Source organism: Phragmites australis, chromosome 5 (genome assembly GCF_958298935.1).
Source record: "Phragmites australis chromosome 5, lpPhrAust1.1, whole genome shotgun sequence".
Classification (NCBI taxonomy): Eukaryota; Viridiplantae; Streptophyta; class Magnoliopsida; order Poales; family Poaceae; genus Phragmites; species Phragmites australis.
In genome coordinates this window covers 24,559,828-24,581,513 of record NC_084925.1, presented here as the reverse complement: position 1 = coordinate 24,581,513, position 21,686 = coordinate 24,559,828, and the positions used below count along the sequence as shown (strand labels likewise).

At 41.7% G+C, this 21,686-nt stretch overlaps 3 protein-coding genes across 3 annotated transcripts; 1 reads left to right on the top strand and 2 right to left on the bottom strand.

The window, feature by feature from the left end:
* Nucleotides 1-8: 8 nt before the first annotated feature.
* LOC133917882 (uncharacterized) lies at nucleotides 9-5,553 on the top strand. The gene is given in 8 exon segments (XM_062361708.1): nucleotides 9-20; nucleotides 331-391; nucleotides 4,465-4,508; nucleotides 4,587-4,650; nucleotides 4,750-4,838; nucleotides 5,046-5,267; nucleotides 5,270-5,314; nucleotides 5,401-5,553. Coding segments are annotated over 8 exon segments (690 nt in total).
* A 2,285-nt stretch (nucleotides 5,554-7,838) lies between these two features.
* On the bottom strand, nucleotides 7,839-13,600 carry LOC133918991 (probable U3 small nucleolar RNA-associated protein 7). Its single transcript, XM_062363168.1, has 8 exons — nucleotides 13,384-13,600; nucleotides 13,201-13,266; nucleotides 12,979-13,068; nucleotides 12,158-12,290; nucleotides 11,460-11,578; nucleotides 10,286-10,353; nucleotides 9,653-9,701; nucleotides 7,839-9,041 (listed from the first exon to the last, which is right to left on the bottom strand). The coding sequence occupies exons 1-8, from the start codon at nucleotides 13,411-13,413 to the stop codon at nucleotides 8,019-8,021; spliced, it is 1,578 nt and encodes a 525-aa protein (XP_062219152.1). The 5' UTR covers nucleotides 13,414-13,600; the 3' UTR covers nucleotides 7,839-8,018.
* Nucleotides 13,601-16,237: 2,637 nt separating this feature from the next.
* LOC133918990 (glycerophosphodiester phosphodiesterase GDPD1, chloroplastic-like) lies at nucleotides 16,238-19,728 on the bottom strand. The gene is made up of 7 exons (XM_062363166.1): nucleotides 19,428-19,728; nucleotides 17,814-17,873; nucleotides 17,600-17,680; nucleotides 17,301-17,501; nucleotides 17,117-17,212; nucleotides 16,816-17,012; nucleotides 16,238-16,716 (listed from the first exon to the last, which is right to left on the bottom strand). Exons 1-7 carry the CDS (start codon nucleotides 19,680-19,682, stop codon nucleotides 16,488-16,490), a joined length of 1,119 nt encoding a protein of 372 aa, XP_062219150.1. The 5' UTR covers nucleotides 19,683-19,728; the 3' UTR covers nucleotides 16,238-16,487.
* Between the last annotated feature and the right edge of the window lie 1,958 nt (nucleotides 19,729-21,686).

Below are 21,686 nucleotides of genomic sequence, written 5' to 3'. Positions count from 1 at the left end.
AGCGGAAGATGGCGACAAAGGTAGGGAGTAGTCCGCCGAAGGCTTGGAGACGGCAGCGTGAGCCTTGACGTCGGTTGGAGTTGGGGTGGGGATGGGGCTCAGGATTGGAAGCCTGATACCATGTAGAGATGTAGGATATGCGCAAGCGTCGCACATAGCTCAAGGGCAGGGGCGCACCTATTTTATAGAAGGCCGGCAGAATCGGATGAGATTACAGCGTCGGTTGTTAAGGAAACAAACCAACGAGATTACAGGGATCGGTTGCTAAAGGAAACAAACCGAAAACAATTCTAAAGCTAATGTACAACATATAAATTCTATCTTTAACAGATAGGACCTCAGAGGACACGAATCCTCTACAGTACTACAGATGATCCCGATCCAACCTCAGGTATGTACTGGGCCTCATGGATATTATCAATCACATCCAAATGCAAACTAAAAGAGAGAGAACAGATTCTAATGGTACAGAAAAAATAGTCAAATGTCAAAGAGTAGCATCGAACAAAAAGTTGTGGAGGAGGCAGGGGTCAAACATCAACCTGATTATTCCCTGCATAGATGCATACAGGCATGCAAGCTTTTCTGAGTGCTTTTTACCCTATAAATACCTGAAGCAGATACATGGTGCATGCATACACAAATTAAAAAGGGTTTTGCATGCAAACTAAGAAGAGGGAGGCCTTGCATGAGGAACAGAGCTGATTCGGTAGCCAAGGATGACTTGCCTATGTTGGCTGTTATAGTTTAATTGAGCTGAGCCTGATTAATTAGGCATGTCTTCCTTGGCTACTCGGAGTGGCTCTTGTAACTCAAGGAAGGCCCTACTCTTTAATTTCTCACGCTTCTTATTTCTCAGATGTCTGAAAATGGTGTGAGATTTCAGGCGAAATTGAACTGAAGAAGTCGATGAGGTTTTATAGCGGGGGTTTGATTTCTGATAGGATTCTCCATCGGTGAGCTTTCAATTTGAAAAAATAGCCTCGCCCTTAATTTCCTCGTTAATCCTCATCAAGCTACGATTGATGAGTAGGATAGATCGATCGATCGATGCAGTACAATGTGTATCTATAGTGATAAGTACACTATTTGGATCTGCATGCCACCACCAATATCCACTTTCTATCATTTAGGGTGCGTTTGGTTATCTACATATAGCTCGGTCTGACCCGTGAAATATAGTCAACAGGTGTTTGATTGTCCGTATGCTATCTTGAGCTTGGTTCTCGGGATGTAAATGTATGCACTCAGTCTAGCTCTGTAGATAAGGGATGCAGATGGGTTTCTGCAGAGCCAGGCTCACTGGATGCAACATAGTACCCAACTAATGATGTTATTAGTATGTGATTAGTATATATTAAGTGATATTAATGTATTTTGAAGAATATTAAGACTTAATAAGATAAACTAATGACTATAATAGTACAATAATATAAAATAAATATCATGATAACACTTATTTGTATATTTTTCTCTCATACAATATGTCTTCGTGCAAGCAACCAAACCTCATATCTTCTTAGTCAGGCTAAACAGATACATACAACCAAACAAATTGCTATTGTATACATTTAGCCTAACTGAGTTAAGCCTAGCTAGCAGATACGAGCTAGGCTCAAGCATGCGAGCAACCAAACGCCCCCTTTGAAGGCATGAGAGTTGTATAGCAATTTCTAAGATAGGGCAATCCATTGTCGCTAATTACTTGTAAGGCATAGCAATATGTATGTGTGCTATTATGGTGCACCATATATGTGGTGTTTGGTTCTGTCATATGCAGCAATATGTATGTGTGCTATCATGGTACACCATATATGTGGTGTTCGGTTCTCTGTCATATAATATGCAGCAATATGTATGTGTGCTATATAGTACACCATATATGGTGTTTGGTTGAAGATGACAAGGCAGCAGATGGGCTGCGGCTAGGAGCAGGCCAACGATTGTATGTGAGGATTGAATGTGGGCAGGAGATGGCAGAGAGTACTTGGTGCTCTTCAGTTTCTTCTTCTCCCTCTTCCTGTTGTGTCCTTCGTCAGCATCAGCCATCACTGATGGTGGAACTGGGCGAGGGAAGCGGTGGTGCCAACACCAACAATGGGCACGGTTGGGGAACTAGCTAGCTGTGATGCGAGTATAGGTGCCGAGCACGACCAAGCGGTGGTGGATGCGACTCCACGAGGTCTGCGAGGAGGTGGGGCGACGCTCCTTGTTTTGTTTTGATTCAAACTTTGTAATGGAAACATATCCCATTACATTAGGGAACCAAACAAATCATGTATCCGTTGGATCTATTTTCATTACCACCACTTTTCATTACCATTAACGTTTACGTTGCTATTTTTGAACCAAACACTACTATAATTTTTTTCCCAATCCTATAACCTAATGTGTTAGATTCTTAAATATAAATTAAAATAAGAAAAGCAATGAATAATTCAATGAGAGTTTGTTTATCACACGCAGCCTTTGACCACCACCCCTCCGCATAAGAACTAATTTAAAGCAACTTGCACTAGAGCTTTTTGACTTTAAACTTGGTTTTCTAAAATATTTTTCATCTTGGACTTTGAACTTTCAATTCCAATACTATCAAACTTTCAAATCGGATGAGGATTTTCAATTTGAATGCAAAGAAAGTTTCAACTCAACTTTTAACTCAAATTGACCAGCTTAAAACCAAATCAAACTCGGGTGTTAACTTTTAATTCAAATTGACCAGTTATTAGGATGTCACTCCATTGATTGTTTGCTTCGTTAGAATTTTTTTTATTTCTATGTTACCAGTTATTAGGATGTCACTCCTTTGTGGCACTCCTAGTGTGGCTGTAGAATTTTGACCGGGATGATGATTGGACTTAGGTGCCTGCAGGTACTTGTGTGTGTAATCCTGCCAAATCAAGCATATATATATATATATACACACACACACACACATACACGGTGAGGCTATTCTGCGTCTATGCACAGTTGCTATTCGCACTGTACATATCCCCCAGTTACAGCCCGAAACACTGTGAGTTACAATTTGTTAGGTAGACCAGTTACAACTTCACGTCCAGAAATGTATAATTGCAACACGAGAAGCTAACACTGTGAGTTACAACTTGTATTCGTACTGCGCACATCCCCAATTACAACCCGAAATACTATGAGTTACAACTTGTTAGGTAGATCAGTTACAACTTTACGTCCAGAAATACATAATTGCAACACGAGAAGGTAACACTGTGAGTTACAACTTATTAGATAGATTAATTACAACTTCAAGTCCATAAATGCATAATTGCAACACGAGAAGCTAGCACTGTGAGTTACAACTTGTTATTCGCATTGCGCATATTCCCCAGTTACAACCCAAAACACTGTGAGTTACAACTTGTGGGGTGTGCGCAGACATGAACTACAGTGAGCATACCTGCAGAATATACATACAGTGTGTGTATATAATATATATATATATATATATAACATATTTGGTACTCCCGGGAGTATATACTCTCACATACGTATCTCATAACATAAGCAGTATCTCATGTAATAAATGGTATGTATATGAAGCATGTGAGTATATAAGATCATCCAAATGGTATGTATACTTTTTTAGGTGGTTTGTATATATATATATATATTTACTATATTACATTTTATGTACAAATATGAAGGTATTATCAAAATCTAATAAAATTGATGAACTTTTTTTCAATTTTTTCATGTAATTTATATTGAAGTATCTTAGAATGAATATATAAATATACTCATAGTGATAAAGAAGTATATCCAGTTTATTTATGTGATAAATCATAGTAAGAAATATGTACTCCCAAAAGTACATACTAGTTTCCCCTTCTCTCTATATATATAGTTTCATATGACAGAGCACTGATGCCCTGGGAAGTAGAGCTAAGGCTGAGAAACAAGGTGACTATAGTTTAAACCCCTTGTTACGATAAACCTCTTAATCTAGCAATGATTTGATCTTATACCCCATGTACTTCTCTAGTGGGAATTAAGTCATAGCTCATTTATCAGAACAGCTACTGTAAACTTCCTGAAGTTCTAAAAACACGGACTACTTTTATCAGTAGGAGCATAGGTCATAGGATGCTATTTGAGAAACGTGCTTGACTAGTTCATCGTTGTATGGCGTCACGATCAATATTGTCAGTATAATTGTGTGATTTATGTTTTTAATTTACATAAGTCATTAATAACATCTGTTCCATGCCTCCATTGTGATGCAGAAACCCGTATCCAGGTCGCATTTGGACGAGCAGACCCTTCAATTCCGAGAATTTTCCCCACTCCAAGAAGCTCTTTGTCATGTAGTAGCTTAAGGTTGGCTTTACTCGTTATTAGTAGAGGCTTTTTTTGTCTGCCTTTACTACGTCTGCTTTTATTTCTGAAGTATCGTGCAATTATGTAACTGAAAAGATAGTTATAGTTTGTTCCATGTGTATTCAGGCATATCTGCTGTAAAATTACCAAAGGAGCATGATGAACCATGGGTGAGTAGGCACATCAAAAAACAAAAAGGTGATGTACCTTCTTTCATTGTTGATTTCATCCGTTAGTAACTTCTGCAGGATTACACCTGTACCAATTATCCTGTTATTCTGCCACTGAGAAGGCCCTACTCTGGAGATCCAGGTTCTCTTGTTTTTGTTTCTTCTGGATTTTGCGGCATGATATTCACTGAGTCACTTTTTGTCTGACTTTCTCATTGATGTTCCGTCATATATTTGACAGATTTTCTTGATGAAGAGGAGTGCGGACAGTCTTCTTCCAGCAGAGCCCAAGATGGTAAATTGACTGCAGCTGAAGAACTTGGTCTGATGGTATGTATACCATATTGCATGGTTCCGAAACTATTCATTTTCAGGTGTTTCACATCAAAGCAAAACTCACATGTTAACCGAACTGTCGGTGATTGCATATTCAGTCTTGTATATATAATCTTTGGACACGAACAGCTTACACGTGCTGTAAGTGGATTAAGTAGCTTCCCTATAGCTACTGCCTTGTATTGATTGCTGTCCTGACAGGAAAGGGTGCATAAACCGCAGTTGCTCTTCTTCCAGTTTCCTGCTTCTCTTCCTTTACCAAGGCAGGGTGACCCAGTTGCTGAAACAGAGACAGACACAAATGTGGATGTTAATGCAAAATCCAAGGGAAACAACAGGAAGAGGAGACATCATTCCATCCATGGCTGTAATATGAAGGAGCTCCCTTGTGGCCTCATGGGGAAGATACTCGTGCATAAGAGATTAAGAGTGGTAAAGTGAAGATGACTCTTGGTGATGCACTATTTGATGTAAGTACTGAAAATTGTAAACTTCTGTATGGTGCATTTCTTTCTTTTCCCCTTCACGATGTACTCAGAATCAACAGTTTTTACAGGTTTCAGCTGGCCCAAATTGCTCATTTGCTCAAGAGGTTGTAGCGATTGACTCCAGGGAGAAGCACTGCTGCAGCCTAGGAGAGGTCGGAAATCGTGCAATTGTTACACCTGATATTGATTCCTTGCTATATTCTATTGAGAAGATGGAGTAGCCTGTGGGGAGTTTTGCTCTAACTTTTGTGTTGGTCGGGTGGGGGCTCCTTTGGGCCTTACAGGGCGATATGCTTGGTGGAACGTTGTTCTTTTTTCAAGGCCAGTCTTGACTTTGGAAGTACTGCGGTGCTGGTCACAAGTGAGTTGCTGCTGCTACTGTTTTGCAGTGAGGACTACGGAGCTGTAAATCTCAACAGGAGAGCTAATGAATTCGATACTGATTTCAGATGTAAACAGCAAATGGATTGTTTTGCTTGTTCACTTTGTTATCCGAGACACTTGACCGATGTCAGGAGTTCACCGGCAGTTACAGGAACCAACATTGCGTGCTTTTGGTCCATTTAGTTCATGAATACTGGAACGCATCTTAATGGAGATTGCATAGTATGAACGTCTAGGGAAAGGTCCTTACATTCATATGGAAGGGCAAATGTATATGCTAGGTACTTTATAACCACGCATGTCATTTGAACCATACAAACCTTGTTTCTTAAAAGATTTTTTTCGACTGCTAAAAATTGTAATATTTTGCCTATATATGATTTTTGTATTAGGCAAAATATATACAAAAAGGATGTATATATTTTGTATGGAGTAGCCTGTTGTGTACCTTGTTAAGTTGTACTTAAAGGATGCAAGTTGTTACCCTATAGGACCGGACCGACCCACTAGTTTTTCATGCCAAGTTGGGTCGAGATTTCAGCGATAAGTTGGCACCGAGGCCGGGGCACCGGCGACGGTTGCCGAGTTCACGATCGACGGCAGAAAGCAGCAAAGAGACAGGCGAAAGCAGCAGAATTCTTAGGAAGGGCACAGGGACATTTTAGGCTTATTGATCGACGCAGGCTGTTGGTTTACTTAGGCCTTATTTGTTTGCCCTGAATTGTGAATTGTGGATTATGGATTTTGCAAATAAACGGTCAGATTTTGAAAGTGAATTCTGCAAATATATGTCTAGATTATAGCACAATTTATAATTCACTTAAGTTGAGCTTCTACAATTCACAATTCAGAATCCAGAATTCAGAGAGAAACAAACAGAGCATTACAGGTGATGAAATCTATTTAAGCGAAGGCGTATATATATGATCGTTCCCTCCACCGTTCTCGACTCATACATAGGCAAAACTGGCACATCAGACAACCACTTAGGGTTAATTATTCAGGTTTCGCAGAGCTAGGATTTTTTTAAATAATGGATTTAGTTAAAATCCAATGGAAAATCTACACGTACCGGTACCACCCATACAACGATCCAATGAAAAAGCTGTTGAAATCCACGCGAGGCGAGGCGGGACGCCATTCGATCCGCTGGAGATGGAAGAGAGAGGAGTGCCTTGGCGATCTTCTACTCTGTTCTGCTCACAGCGATTTAACGTCACTCTGACTACACCTCTCGAAGTCAGAGGACCCCATTCCGGGCTCTTATGGGATTTTTACTTTTCTTCTCCCATTTTTTTCTTCACTTTTTTTCTTTTCCACTTTTTCGTAAGGGTTTTTTTGGAAGGGAGTGAAAACCACGAACGTCTCGCTCTCGCTGCGTCCAGTCTGCTATGCATTCGTCGCTATCTGAGTTTTCCGCCCGAGTCTGCAACTTTTATATGGTGATCAAGCTTCAAAATGCGGTTGTTTGAATCTCGATTCATGCTCGAAGCTTTAAGATCTTAATATCTTGCATCGACAGAACCGACTTGATTCTTGTAGTAGGACCATACTTTTGTAGAATCTTAATTTTGTTATAACTGTAGGGGGGAAAAAACTGATGTAACGATGACCGCAGTTTCGACAACACACATTAGAATGATTAGTCTACCTTGGCACTAAACAAGTAAAGCGGGCATCCATATCAGACCAAAATAAGTAGACACTCTATTCGCATTCAGCAGCCCAATCTGTTTGTATTCGCATTCTAGTGTATTTGAAATTAACTCGCATAACCAGATGATTTCAGTTATCGCTTGCAGCATATGCTGGTACAGAGATACAACAGGCCTTGCCGGCTACATGTTTACTTACAGGCAGACGAGCTGCAAGAAAACTAGTCCAGAATGCTAGGCTGCAAATGTGTACAAGCAATGGCTTTCCCAGCATATGATCACTGTAGGGAACCAAAGGCCCAAAGCTCAGCACAAGAAATTGTTTCACAGCACAAAGGCACCTAGGCACCACTACAATTGCTTTCTGTGTGCAAGGCTACCACCTTAGATCACCCAAAGACAGATCTCTGAAACACCTACTTCAGCGTATGAATGGAAAACCTGTTTACCTAAGAGAATAAAAGAGCTAAATTTCAACCTAGAGGATCATGCTCAACTGGAATGTCAACGTTCAGAACAAAATTTTGGTGCAATCTTTTGTGCACTATTTCCTCACATGGAAATTTTACATAACAGCCAGCTAAATTATGAAGACACACTAATGATAAATAAGGACCACTGCCATATCTCGACGCTTTGTGTTATGATCATGATTGTGTCTTTTTGGCAAACCGCTGCAAGGCTTTTGGCAGCTCAACCTCATCGCCTATCCGCTGCTTCTTGTCAGGTCGCCCAGTATTTTCATTATATTGCTCCAGGAAGGGTCTCTTGGCTCTGAAAACCTCTTCCTCTTTCTTCTTGGCTCGCTTGCTGGGTTTGTTCCTACCCTTGGTCTTCTTTTTGAGCTCAGTGTTCTTGGCGGCCTCAACAGCATCTTCCATGTCTTCCTCGATATCTTTCTTGGTCTTCTTCTCTTTCTTCTTTGGAGGTCTTACAGTGGCTATCATATTTGGGTTAAGCATGATAGTCTCTGGTGGGAGCTTATCGAGGAGAGAATGCACCTCCTTCTCCCTCTTCTGCTTGGTAGTTTCCATGGGGTTGTCAACAAATGTGTCAAAGTTCGGCTCACCAGATCCTGGAACAAGAATGGAAGAAAGGCCCATGGAGTGCCCAATGCCCAAAATATCTTCGTAAGGGCGGAATGAGACCTTCCCAACCTGGTAGCCCTTCATTATCCTATGCTTCATATAAAGTTTATAATCATGCCCACCAAAATCCCTGTATATCTCTACTTGAGATCCATTACTGCAGGCCAACAAACCCTTCTGGCTAAAATCCAAAGATTGAGCACGCGCTGCATAAGAACGTACAACCTCATACTTTCTTAGGTCCCAAATTTTTATCTTCCTGTCAATGCCTGCCGTTGCCATAAGATGACCACCCCTCTCAAATGCAACAGCAGTCACAGGGCCACTATGGCACAGCATAGTGACAAGGGGTTTCACACTGGTTGGTTTCCACATAGTAACTTTGCCACCAGCATGTCCAAGGCCAATAACAGCATTATAGGGATTGACTCGCATAACGTCAGTACACCCCAGACCTGTCCTGTAGTTTGCAATCATCTCACCAGTGCTCACATCTTGGTAGTGGAGCTGCCCAAAGCTGTTTATCGATGCCAAGAGGAATTGTTTATTCAGAAATTGGAGTTTCAACACTTTGCCATGTTCCTGTGGACAAAGAAGAAGCAATCAGACTCCCAAAAGAATGCATGTTGCTAACTGTTCTGATGCTGCTTGAAAAACAAAAATATATTCCAACAAAACTCCACCTAACAATAAACGAACTGTTTAAGACAAATAAGCTCATTTGGAGGCCCAGTGAGGCAAAAAAGGTAAACGAAAAGGTGTTGATTAAGTGACAAGTGAGCTCCTGAATGAAGGGGATTTTACCACTTAAGAGCTTGCACTCGTGAAAAAAGCCATTGTGTGTCCAACTAACAAGTGGGCCGGGAGCCACCTGTCAGTCTCACAGACAAGGGTATTTTTCAAGAACACATGATCTGCAGTGACATTTACTAATTTTCCCCGTAGTGCTGAAAAGAAAAGTTGCATATGTGATTAGGTAATCAACGAGCACAACATTTACATGTAGCTCAAGTGCCATAAATTCTGTGGGGATCAAAGGAGCACAGAAAATAGGAAAAATTCCATTCTTGTCTACCTTTTTCTACAATTTTACTAGAAGCATGTGAAAATCAACATTAAAAATAATAATTTCACAGAACTGTCAGCAACTCCCATATTCAACAAGAAAGAAAAGACATTCTCATCATGCATACCTTTAGACAGTGAATTTCTGTACCATGTCGATTATATATGTAGGGGTACCTGTTTCAAAAATATTCCCATGAGTAATCTATGAAATGTTTAGTACACAGGAAATAAAGACCAACAGCCTTATACAACTGCCTGGAAAAATTAAACATCGACTGGTACATAAAATTTTGTTTGATCTAGTCTAGTAAAAACATTTCAATGTAAAGGATTGTTAAATGTCTTAATAAAGAAATAACGAACAGTTCCAGACAAGCAATTCAAGGCAGTCAGAACTCAAAAGGAAATTCTCAGCTGCTCCTACCTCGAGCCGTTAAAATTCAGATTATGTACTGGCAGTTAAATAGGCTGCCAGAAACTACGCTTTTTGTTCACAAATGTTTCCATGAGATGATATCACTCCAGGATATTTCTATAAGCAACATGTAGCATCATTTTGAACAATTTTATAGACTGGTTGATCAACAAATTAAAGCATAATGTGCTAAAGGTTGTTATTTCTGAGACTCTGAGCAAAGGTTGGTGTGTGGTTTCAAATCTCCCTTCTTTTCATATTTAAGATCAGAAGATGGAACATGCTGACATTCATGAGCAACGACAATTTAGTACACAGTTCAAGCAAAGTTACGAAAAAATACTTTTTCTGAGCGACCGCATACAACTGCTCATTATGTAAGAATGCCACATCGCGGACAGTTTCCCTCACCTGCAGAAATAAAAGCCAGATCAGGGAAACGCAATATGCATGAAGCGCAATAAGACAGAAATAAGATATTAGCAATGATTGTGATTGTAAAACTGAGAGAGTTCCAAAAAAATGGAGGATGCAGACATATTTCGACAAGGAATAGAAGACACATCGCCATTAGCCTACAGCAACCAGAAATCCCTCCATATAATGGAGATCATCGAAGAAAACATGGACCAAAATACAAAGGGGAAGACAGAAGAAAAGCCTCTTGCGACCTTCTAGGCTTCTACTGTCCTAAGAAAATGACCAATGTGGACTACAATCATCAAAGTTGATCCAAATTTAGCTGCCACCAATAAAAGCATATGAAATGAAAAGGTACAAAAATGCATCATATTTACAACAATTGCCACTTGATAGCTGTTCAAAATTGTCATGGAATTTGTTTAAGTGCTCATGCTGGGTAGAAAACCAGTTCCAATGGACGAGATTAGATAATTTGGTGCTTAAAGCTACCAGTGTGGCAAAGGGGAGCTTGATGGTGCCAACTTGACCACCTCCCTAGTGGCGCCACCCTCAAGCCATTGTGGTGCTCACAGCTATCTGGAAGGGGTATTTGGAAATAAACAGGGTGAAATGAACCCCACGTACTAATCATACACCTCTGGATTCATGGTAGGTCATAGCCAAGCCCCACGTGTGCGTGATTAGGCCACGTGTGAGTTTGATCTGTAGAGGGTCCACTTAAACAAGTACGGACAACTTTGAGCAACAGTCAAGTTACCTAATTTAGTTGCACCCATCTTGCAAGTTGTTATATCTATGGTACAATTTACTCTATATAAGTATATATAAACTCTAAGAAGTTCTGGCCTCCACCTCCATACATTCCATAGAATTAATTTTCCTCATCAACTATGACAGCATAAAAAGTAGCCAGTTTTGTTTTCAAACTTTATCTTTCATTCTTATCAGTCATTCTTATCTTAGCCTTCTCTCACATCTAGTTCCCATACTAACTGATACCCAACTCCGATATTGCAAAATAAGGGTATGCTCTCAACAAGGGAGGGAAAAGTAACTCTGCAATAAGGGAAAATGCTTCAATATTAAAAACTGGCCTGAAATTCCTTGATGAGATCCATATTCAGCATATCCATCATTGCAAGATGGCCTTTTCGCCCACCTACTAACATGTAGCGGCCATTTGATGTGTATTCTAGAGTATAAGGACCAAGTACTGCATAAGACAAGAGCCAGTCAGATCCCCATAGTCCTCAATAGTCATAATCAGAAAAGTTAATGGTAAGGAAGGTGGCAATATAGACTGCTTAGGTTTGTGGGCAGTCTACAGCCAGATTATATGCAGCAATTGTTACATGTTCAACAAAAAGCAGATTTCATTTAGGTAAATGGAACAGGGTTACTCTGCCTCCGGCAAAATAAGGGTGTGCAATGAAGCAAAAAATTCGCCCAGACTCTTGGTAGTCTAAAAGATAACGACTGAAAGAGAAATATGGGATAACCTTAAAGGCATAACAGATGAGTATCACAAATATATAATATCAAATTTATACACAATACTACATTAGAAGTGTTCTCAATCAAAATCAGCACTGGGCATGATTGTGGGATCTGGTACAGGATCATGTAGAAGTACAGAGAACTAAAAGACAATTGTTCGTAATGTTCATTTTTTTACTACATCAGGCTTTAATGAGGCAATAATATCAAAAAGGTACCAACTGGTTTTGAGAAGAGCAATATACAAGCTATGTTAACATAGGCTCATAGAACACAAATGGTTTAACAGATTTACCAGGTAAGATCATATCAAATGGTTTTCTTGAACTCAAAAGATCCACTTCGTTCACAATCGATTCTTGTTGAAATCTGTATGTTTTCTCCAAACCTTCTGGCTCTAAGCAACCCTCCTCAGTAGGCATAAGCCACTGCAAATGGAGTAATAGAGATAAGCAAAAGACAAATTCTCTGAGATTTACAACAGTTAATTCAAGAGTGTAATCATCAAGTATGATGAGGAAGAAGCATAATGGGTCAAACAGATGAAAAATATAACGAAGGAATTCAAATGAGGGTGGTGCTATATTTGCTATACAAATAAGCATATCTAATTTATGCAAGAGAATCCCTCAGAGCGACTTGAAAATGGTAGGCATGTCAAGCTATAATTGGCTACGAGCTAGGAATTGACCTAAGGCAACAAAGGTTCTGCTCCAAAGCAAGTATATTTAAGTTCATTCGTACTTTCAGCAAGTTCATATGCATCAATAATCTACAAATAGATATCTCTTTGGCTCTTCCTTTTTGGCACTAATGTTTCAGAGACCCGTGTTATATTTAACATGCAAATAATATATATGCGAGTGCTTCATTTCATCAGTTCATCCAACTTAGATACCCGTGAGGCCCTTGGAGCAGCTAAAAATCAACTGTGCGGGAAAACATCATACTAAACATTAAGGTTTTTATATCACATTCAATTGTATTATCAGTCCAGTCTTAACGGGTGGACCTCAGATTTCTAGTGCGAGAGCTACTAGCAGACGTTGCAATCCGAGTATAAATGTATAGGCATGTTGCAGCAAATCGACAAAAATGGGGTAAAAATACGCACACCTTTTCGGCCTTCGCAGCAGCTTTCGCAGACTGGCCATAGAGCTTCTCTTTCACAGCAAGCTGCCCTTTCAACTTCTTGTCCCTCAGCGACTAAGGAGCCATTCCAAAACCAAACAAGTCAATCGGAAGTTTCAAGGAGGAAAAAAAGAACATTAGCATAGCTGGCCAACAAATTCAGGCTGACTAACACTTGCAACTTGTAAGAGCACAGTAACGGATTACCTTCAGGTCAGCAGTATGCCCCCGCGAATACTTCTTCATGTTCATCTCCAGTTCGTCCAGAGCGTCCTGTTAGCACCATCATTGCAGTGGGAGATAGGAACCATGAGATGATCGCGTCAGTGAGAAAAACAAGCAATTCCTCTTTAAAAAAGAAAGTGGAAGAAAATCGAGCCGGGAACTCACCTTCTCGGTATCCACCCCCGCTGGCGCCATGGCGAGGCCGAACGGCGTGGTAAGACCCGTCGATAGACGGAGGCGGGAGGGATCCCGGCGAGCGGCGGCCTGTTGGTCTCAGAGGAGGCGGCGTCGCAGCGACGATGGGAGCCGCAGGACGGAGGCAAGTCGGGAGGGAGCCGCCAAGCGTAGCAGCGGTTGTAGGGTTTCTTCTCCTTGTAGGTTTGGGGAGTTCTGACTTTGTGGGCTGGCGCAGTGCAACTTTGGTTGCTGAGGCCCAAGAGGCTGGGAGGAGGCTGATTGTGGGCCAGCTGCCTCAGATGTCAGGGAAACAAAATTTTCCCCATCTTCCACTCTATTTGATTTTCGCTCTATTTGTTTCAGCTTGCGGATTATGGTTACAATTTATAATTTTATGTAGATTATGTAATTCAATTTTTAACAATTCAAGTATATTTCTAGGATGATGATTTTAGAATCAGAATTGAAAATAAACAGACCGATTCTACAATCCAGATTCCACAATCTGAAAGTGGATTATACCATAATCTATAATTCAGAGAAAGGTTGCTTCTGGATTGTGGATCGTGAATTATGGTATATATTTACCTATCATGCCATTGCAAAATAACGGTTCAGACTTCTTTCTCCTCTGTGGGCACCACGTGCGCGGTCTTGTTGACGGAGGCAATCTCGCCGGTGAGCAAGCTCTACTCAACTCGGAGCGTGGATGTGACAAGCCGGAGCATGTACATGTTCGCGGGCACCTTGTCCCTGACCTAGAGCTGGACGACATCGTCGGGGACGAGGTCTCGCGTGGGGAGGCTGGGCACCCACTCCTGGTCCCACAAGATCGAGCCGAGAGCCTCCATCTCCGCCTTGATTTCTTCCACGGTCGCCTCCATCTCCATCTTCAATTTCATCAGTGACTCGATCGACACCGATTGGGCCGCCACCGTCTCTTGGGTCGCCTTGTTCTGCTACTCGATCCGTGACAAGGAAAAAAGCATATCCGCTATCTATTGATCTCTCTTCACCAGTGTTGCTGCTCGCGGGTTCGATATCAGGGCACTTGAAGGTAATAAGGTGGTTCTAGGATTGCGAGACTGTGATGCCAAATTGTTACAAGAATGATCTGATGGCCTGGGAAGGGAAGCAGCTAGATTGGGGTTTCAGTGGAAAGTTACATAGTATTCAGTTCATCCCTCTCCCTCTCAGACTCATTCCTTTTAACTAGACACCCTACACCTTATGCACCGATCAGCCACTTAGATGTGATGTATCCTTCACATCATGGTTCATTCTCAGCTTGGTCCTCGGTAGCAGTCTTCCTCATCACCTTGGCCCCATTGTGCTGACATGTTACTGTCTTGACATTTGGTAGAACTTTAGTTTTTTTCCTTTAAAGAAATTGTTGTAGAAGCTGTGCAAAATAGGACAACCAAGGAAGGATGGGAGGATGTTAGAGGAGCTTAGTTGGGGCTCATCTAGAGGGGTTTACATAATTATTTTTGGCTATTGGAAGATTACCTAATAGTAGCAGAGACAAAATATATTGTGGAACTCTCTTATGATTTCTTTAAGGCTCGGTTTTGATATAGATTAAGGATTTTTATTTTTGTTGACTAATTATAGTTTCAATAAGTAGACTCGTTTTATCTGTCAATTGCTATGGGACTCCAGCCATAGCCATAGCCATAGCAAAGGCAATAGAGTCATTCCTCGCAAATATTTCGTTTAGACGGGATCTCAATAGCCTGAAATTAGTAGTATGGAATGAATTGACGGTTTGTCTAACCAACATCACTTTGTTAGGGGACAAGATGCGTTCAAATGGAGCTGAAACCAAACTGAAAAATTTGTAGTAAGCTCTTTGTACATGGCCTTAGTGCAATGTGATGAACCTATCCAGAAGAGTAAAATATGAAAATTGAAGCTACCGTTAAAAATTAAAATATTCTTTTAGTATTTGCACAAAGAGGTTATCTTAACAAGGGATAACCTAAGGAAAAGAAAATGACTTGGAGATCAGAAGTGTTGTTTTTAGGAAAAATTACAATCGTACCACCATCTCTCTCCTACTTTGCCAAAATACCACTGAACTATCTCAATGATATATGGGACCTAACCTCATATGTCATAGACACACTAGTGATATTTTGGCAAGATGCAAATCTTCATAATGGTATGAGGGCAATTCCCCCTTATTTTTGTCACAAACCAGAGGCAATTAAGCACATCTTCTTTGATTGTCGTTCCGCATGTTCTGCATGACTAATAGTTTAGGTAGCATCAAATCTTTACCAACCGCGAAGTGTCAAAAACATGCTTAGGAACTAACTTTGGGGTCTTAGTAAAAATATGAAAGGCTATATAATGGCGGCGGCCACATTTTGTTGAGCGTTATGGCTATGCCGGAACCATATTGTCTTTAACAAGAAGAAATATGTATCTCCTTTGCAGATTATTACATACTAGCTTTGTTCGTGGTTGGTATTATATCGGTAAGAGCATCGCGTAATGGTTACTATAGTATGTACGAAGCTAAAGCAGGCGGCCATGAAACTATTTACACTATTTGGATGACAGTCCAGACTTCGTATCCAAGCTTAAACAAAATAACTTTTCGGTAGAGGAGATGTATTTCTTCCATTTTATAGGTCTCATGTGACGGATCCTTTCTTTTAATCCTTTTTTTTTTCTTAGTGTGTGGCTCTATGCATCTTCTCTTGTGCAGTTATATTAGTTTGATATAATAATAAGAGTTAATAAAACTCTATTTTCTAAAAAAATCTTGAAAATTTACTGCCCTTACCAATTCTCAGCAATAGTCAGCATGGCATTATGAATGCACTCGAGCAAGTAGTTAGAGATACAACACTTTCCAATTTGTGGCGTCCAAACACTTGTCAGATTGTTTTTGTTCGACTCCACTCCACCCTTGGATGATCAATCCCCTACCCTCCCAGCACAAAAGTAAAAACTGGACCAGGACTTGCTTCAGGACAGACATATCAACCTACGTGAGCATGTGCCCTTCACAAGGGCTTCTTTCTTGTATGCAAAGTAATACATTCACAATCATTTCATAGCCAGGAAGGCAAGGCCATGCATTATTGCACCAGCTCAGGGATGAGCCTCAGCAGGAACGAGATCTCGCGCTGCGAGAAATTCGGCGACGCGGCGCCTCTTGCTGCCTGGTCGCTCAAGCTCTCGACTTCCGGGTCGGGCTCCGGCGCTGCGATGAGCTCGGAGACCGCCTCGGTGATCTCCGGCACCAGGTCGACGATCACCCCGTTCACTCCCATGAGGTGCTGCATGTACACCGCCTCCGGCACATTACTGCACAAAGGTTATATGGTGATTTGAGCATTAAAATTCAGATGGCATGCCACTATGTTAGTAAGGCAATGTGCAAAACAATATTTGTGAGGCACTTACTTCAATGTTCCATAAGTCAGTAGGGAAAGATTAGCCTCTTTGATCTTCGGAATGGCAGCAGGGTGCCTGAATATTCCGCGAGCCTCGGAAACTATGCCTTGCAGGCCGCTGGTGAGGCATAGCTTGATGGCCTCTTCCAACGAGTTCCTCCTCACGTCAGTGTAAATCTCTGTCCCTCCGTTTGTCAAGAAGTAAACCTGACTCAAGAAGCGCATCATAGAAATGAGGTCATCAGTACTATTCATAATCTGAAAAGTAAGGTTACGATGTATCATGCTTGCAATGTGTCCAGTGTACTTACAGGGTATGTGCTTTGCAATTTTCGCATGAGCTGTGCAGCATCGGGCTGGAAGCTAGAGAAAAGAATAGGCCTATCCTTGGTACACTCAAAGATCACCTGGCAAATAAAATGTATGGCAATGTTAGACAGGTACTTCTCAGCAAACGTTTGAAAGAAGCATGAACGTTTGTTCTGCTATACATGCCTTCAGGATCGCCTGGAGGATTCGAGTGAGCTCTTCCTCCTGGTATTCAAGGTTGTCATCAAATTTCAGCTCCACGTTGAAGCCCAGCCTCGGATTGACCTTCTCAAACGCTTCTTGAAGCGTGCAAAGAGCATCCTCTGATTGCACATTCCAGTTCAGCATTCTACCATCCTTCATTTTGCGAAGCAAAGGCTTCCCGCCCTGCATTCAGGAGCAAGAAAAATATCATCAGGTGCTACCTAGCGTCTTAGCCTTGATTGTTCGTGTCATCATACGAGCAAGATGGTGTTTCGCCGTACCTTTCCCTGCTCATTCTGGGGTCCATACAGGACGAAGTCCTCCAACTGAAGATCAGTGACACGCTTCTGTGAAATTTTACCCTGAAAATAGACGGTCATTATGAGATTTAAGTTTTCGTACTTTTGCGCTTTTATGGTTGCTACTGTAATTCACCAAGCCAAAAGGAATGATATAAGTGTTCTGCAGATACAGTAGCGTTAAGTATGAACTTACATCTTCTTCAGTGTAGATGAAGTTGTCGTGGAAGATGATTGGGCACCCATCCTTGGTGACCTGCAAAATCGATATTCATGGCTCTCTTCTCAACATCTTTGCGCACCGAATTATTCATGAGACAAAGAGAGAAGGACAAGAACCAAAGTAAACAAATCAGTATCTTTCTCGCAACATTTTCAGTAATCATCTATCGCACTGAAGCAAACAACAAGCAGAAACAATTATTCATTTCAACAGTCAGTCAGTACCAATGCTATTAGAATAGCCAGAAATACGGCACTGTAAACACATTTTACTACGTGCTGTTTTTTTTTTTTTGTCAATGGCCAAATCAGAAGCAGCTGCCGGGTTCATGGTTTCAAGCAAATGGGACCCATACCACCTATCATTTCCAAAAGTTTGGTCGCCATGTCATGCTCCATGTGTATAACGTTACAGCTCGAGATTCGACCTTTCGGTTGTGGGACAATGCAAGGAACGACAAAGGCTCCCGATCTAGATGTCATGGTGGAAAGGATCATTCGGACACGCCAATATATTCTTTTCTCACAAATATCAAGCTGCTTTTATCCATTAGCAACTGAATCTAGTGAAATTTTGGAGCTATTACGAACGGAACTAAGCTGGTGCGGAAAAATCCTACAATCTTAGATGGTAAAGATAGGCAATTTCGTCTTAAGGTGGGAACCCAGTCCCGAACACCTATTTAGTGACACCAAGGGTAAAGATGTCATTTGATTACAATATCCCGTTGCAAAGGCAGATGTGGTGGACCAACACTCCATATTCAAATAAGTTGGATCCACCTACCATCGATCCTTGTTTAAGATGCTCTTAGATAGTGAGTCCCTTTCCTTCGTACACGCGCGCAATCTATCATGTGGGCCAACTCGAGAAACTTCCTTAAACATCCAGGTGTGTGTTGCCATGCTCCCTACGCCGTATCGTATCGTATCGTATTTGGCGCGCCTGAAAAACCCGATTTCTCTCCTAGTACTGGCGGTAGGCGAAACGGTTCATTTCGTCGGTAGAGATATTGGTGGAGTTTCTAGATAGGAATTGAATCTCCCATATCTAGAAGGAGGGTAAACCTAACCCCCCTCGTCATCATTTTTTTTTCAGAAAAGAGAACTTTTGACTAATCTTAGTTGCATCTCTTGATTTAGCAGAGGTAACCCCGGCACGTTGTTTGCATGTCAACAAGGCACAGACACGGGCACCTCTGCCCGCCGTGGTAGCATGGCGTAGCTGGTGACGATGGCTGGTTCCATCCAGAGGACCTGTCCGGGACGCCGGCGCATGGGGCAGGCGAGTGGAGCCGAGCCGACCACCGCCTGGCGGCTGGCGCCTCGTCGTCGCCGCTCCACCTGCTGGTCCATCGTCCCCGTCTGTCAAAGGCCTGGACGCAGTCCATCGCGCCGGCAATCGTCAAAGAACCCAACCCAGCCCACCCTGTTCCGCGCCGACGATTCTACAAGTTCCAGACACCGGGGGCGGTGGCGGGCCCCACCCGTCATAGGCTCGTTGACTCCAACTCCTCGCCTCGGTAATCGCGGGCCTAAACTGAATTGACGATCAATCAATTGGCGGGGCGGGCGGAGTATGAATTACCTGGACGTCGAACTCGACGTAGTCGACGGCGAACCGCGCGGCCTCGTTGAAGGACCGCGCCGTGTTCTCACGCACCTCCTGCAGCCGCCGGTCCGCCGACGCCAGCGCGTTCATCCCCTTCCCGCGGTGCCCGATCACCGAGAACCTACTACCCCCGGTCGCGCCCTTCGCCGCCGCCGCCGCGACCACGAGGCCCGGGGCGACCACGTCCAGGGTGGGCACATCGGCGACGCGCGCGGCCTTCAGCTGGGCCATTGATCTCGGAGGAATTATTGAATTGGGCGAATTGAATTGGGCGGCAACAGGTTGGACAGGTTATATAGGAAAAAAAAAAGAAAAAAATATAGAGAGGGGGTGGAAATCGAAGCAAGCACGTGGTGGCGGGAATATTCTCGGGTTTATCCTCAAGGATATTCGGGTAGGGCCCACCCACTTTTCCGTTTCCCTGTCCTTTTACCAAACCAAATCAAACCACCTCCCCCAAGTCTGACTCTTCTCTGCATTTTCATTTTTATTTTTGTGCTACAGTAAAATGATTCAGCGATTAGAATGGCGACAGTCAACAAATAGTCTGTTCAAGATTGCTCGAAAAATCTCGATTACAAATTCCAATGTATTCTAGAAACCCAAGGAAGGTGTCATCCGGTGTGTTGTGCGCATGATGATTAGCTTGAGATCGAGCATGAGAAAAGCTCCACTATGCATCCTATACTAGAATATAGTTCCTAAATAAATATACTTTTACTCTAATGATATGTTAGCAAAATCTGAAAACCACAATGACACGAATCTATTGATACCATTTGTCATGCTAGAAATCTAAACACTTCGATGCACAAAAATTCTAGCCACAAATTTTTCCTAAAAGTCTAATTTTGTTGCTCCTAGTGGGACTAATGCGAACAAAAGCTCGTAGCATATATATGTTTTGTTAACTAAAAACAAACTTGTAGAATATGAAAGCTTCTAGATTAGGTATAAGAGAACCGACCCGTATAACTTGAGCGATATTCAACCAAGATTTATGATGTGTTTGACTTGGAAAACTCTACAGACCATGTCCCTATATTTCGGCTAAGCCTATATCACATCGGTTGATGGGATCAATGGCGATAATGAACATATAAACTATTCAAGATCGCTCGTAAAATCTCAAATTACAAGTTTAAATGCTTTATCAAAGGAAAAGTAGGGGAATTGCATTCCAAGCGAATTTAGAAGGACATGGATATTTGGAACGGAGGTTTGCACTACAACAGAAATGATCATCAGTGTCAGCTTAAAAGTATCATCAGTGGCAGTTTTTGAACCGACACTGATTACTCGGCACTAATAGTTATGGACTATTAGTACCGGTTTTTGACCCGGCACTGATAATGAGTATCAGTGCTAGCTGACGAATAAAAACCGGTACTGATATAGAGAATATCAGTGCCGGTTTTTAGTAAAAGTCGGCACTGCTATTATCCATATCAATACCGGTTTTTTATATTGAGACGACACTGATAGCCGCTCCCCTTACAGAATGTAGACTTTGTCGACAACAGCACAAATAATATTATATAAAGCACATGCACATATAATCATCTCAGCACATAATGTATCACACACATACATAATTCATTCTCATCTCATCCCATTCATGCATACGTAACAATGTTATTTCACATGTCATTGACTACAGACCATAACTAATAATAATTTACAACAAAAGTTCATAATTAACAGAAGTATACAACAAAATGGTAAAAAACGATGTTATTCAATTGTCCTAGTTGATTGAGGACCCTGAACTACATTTTTTTGCCTTTTGAAGAATCAGGTAACGAACTCCACGGGTCTTGTGAAGGGACGGCTTTGTCCGAAATACACCATTTGGGAACATGGTACCACCCGGACTCTGGAATGACTTGGTCATTGATGAACCCATAGAGTTGTTCCTGAATTACGTTGATGGTCTGCAGCGTGAGGATACCTGTTTCCAGCAGGAGGTTCTGCAATTACCAGAATTGAAGAAATCAATCTATTTGAACACTAGTAAGAACTGAAAATTAAACATCAATATCTATACCACTAACCTCAGCTTTGAGAATGTCACTATAATTGCTTTCGGTCCATCCATGCATGAAGTCACATACATAGTAGCTACATAAATTATTGCCCTGGATCTGAAAGCTACAATGAAAGTCTGTTACGATACTCCATTCCTTCCGGAACGGAAAGTGATGTCCTTTCCTCTTGACGTAGCGTACGTACACC

Coding starts and splice junctions, on each gene's coding strand:
- LOC133918991 (XM_062363168.1), bottom strand. CDS start 13,413: ATGGCGCCAGCGGGGGTGGATACCGAGAAG. Junction 13,267..13,383: donor CGGGGGTGGATACCGAGAAG/GTGAGTTCCCGG, acceptor TGGTGCTAACAG/GACGCTCTGGACGAACTGGA. Junction 9,702..10,285: donor TATGCGGTCGCTCAGAAAAA/GTATTTTTTCGT, acceptor TTTTTGAAACAG/GTACCCCTACATATATAATC.
- LOC133918990 (XM_062363166.1), bottom strand. CDS start 19,682: ATGGCCCAGCTGAAGGCCGCGCGCGTCGCCGATGTGCCCACCCTGGAC. Junction 17,874..19,427: donor ACGTCGAGTTCGACGTCCAG/GTAATTCATACT, acceptor TCGATTTTGCAG/GTCACCAAGGATGGGTGCCC. Junction 16,717..16,815: donor CTGACTTATGGAACATTGAA/GTAAGTGCCTCA, acceptor ACCTTTGTGCAG/TAATGTGCCGGAGGCGGTGT.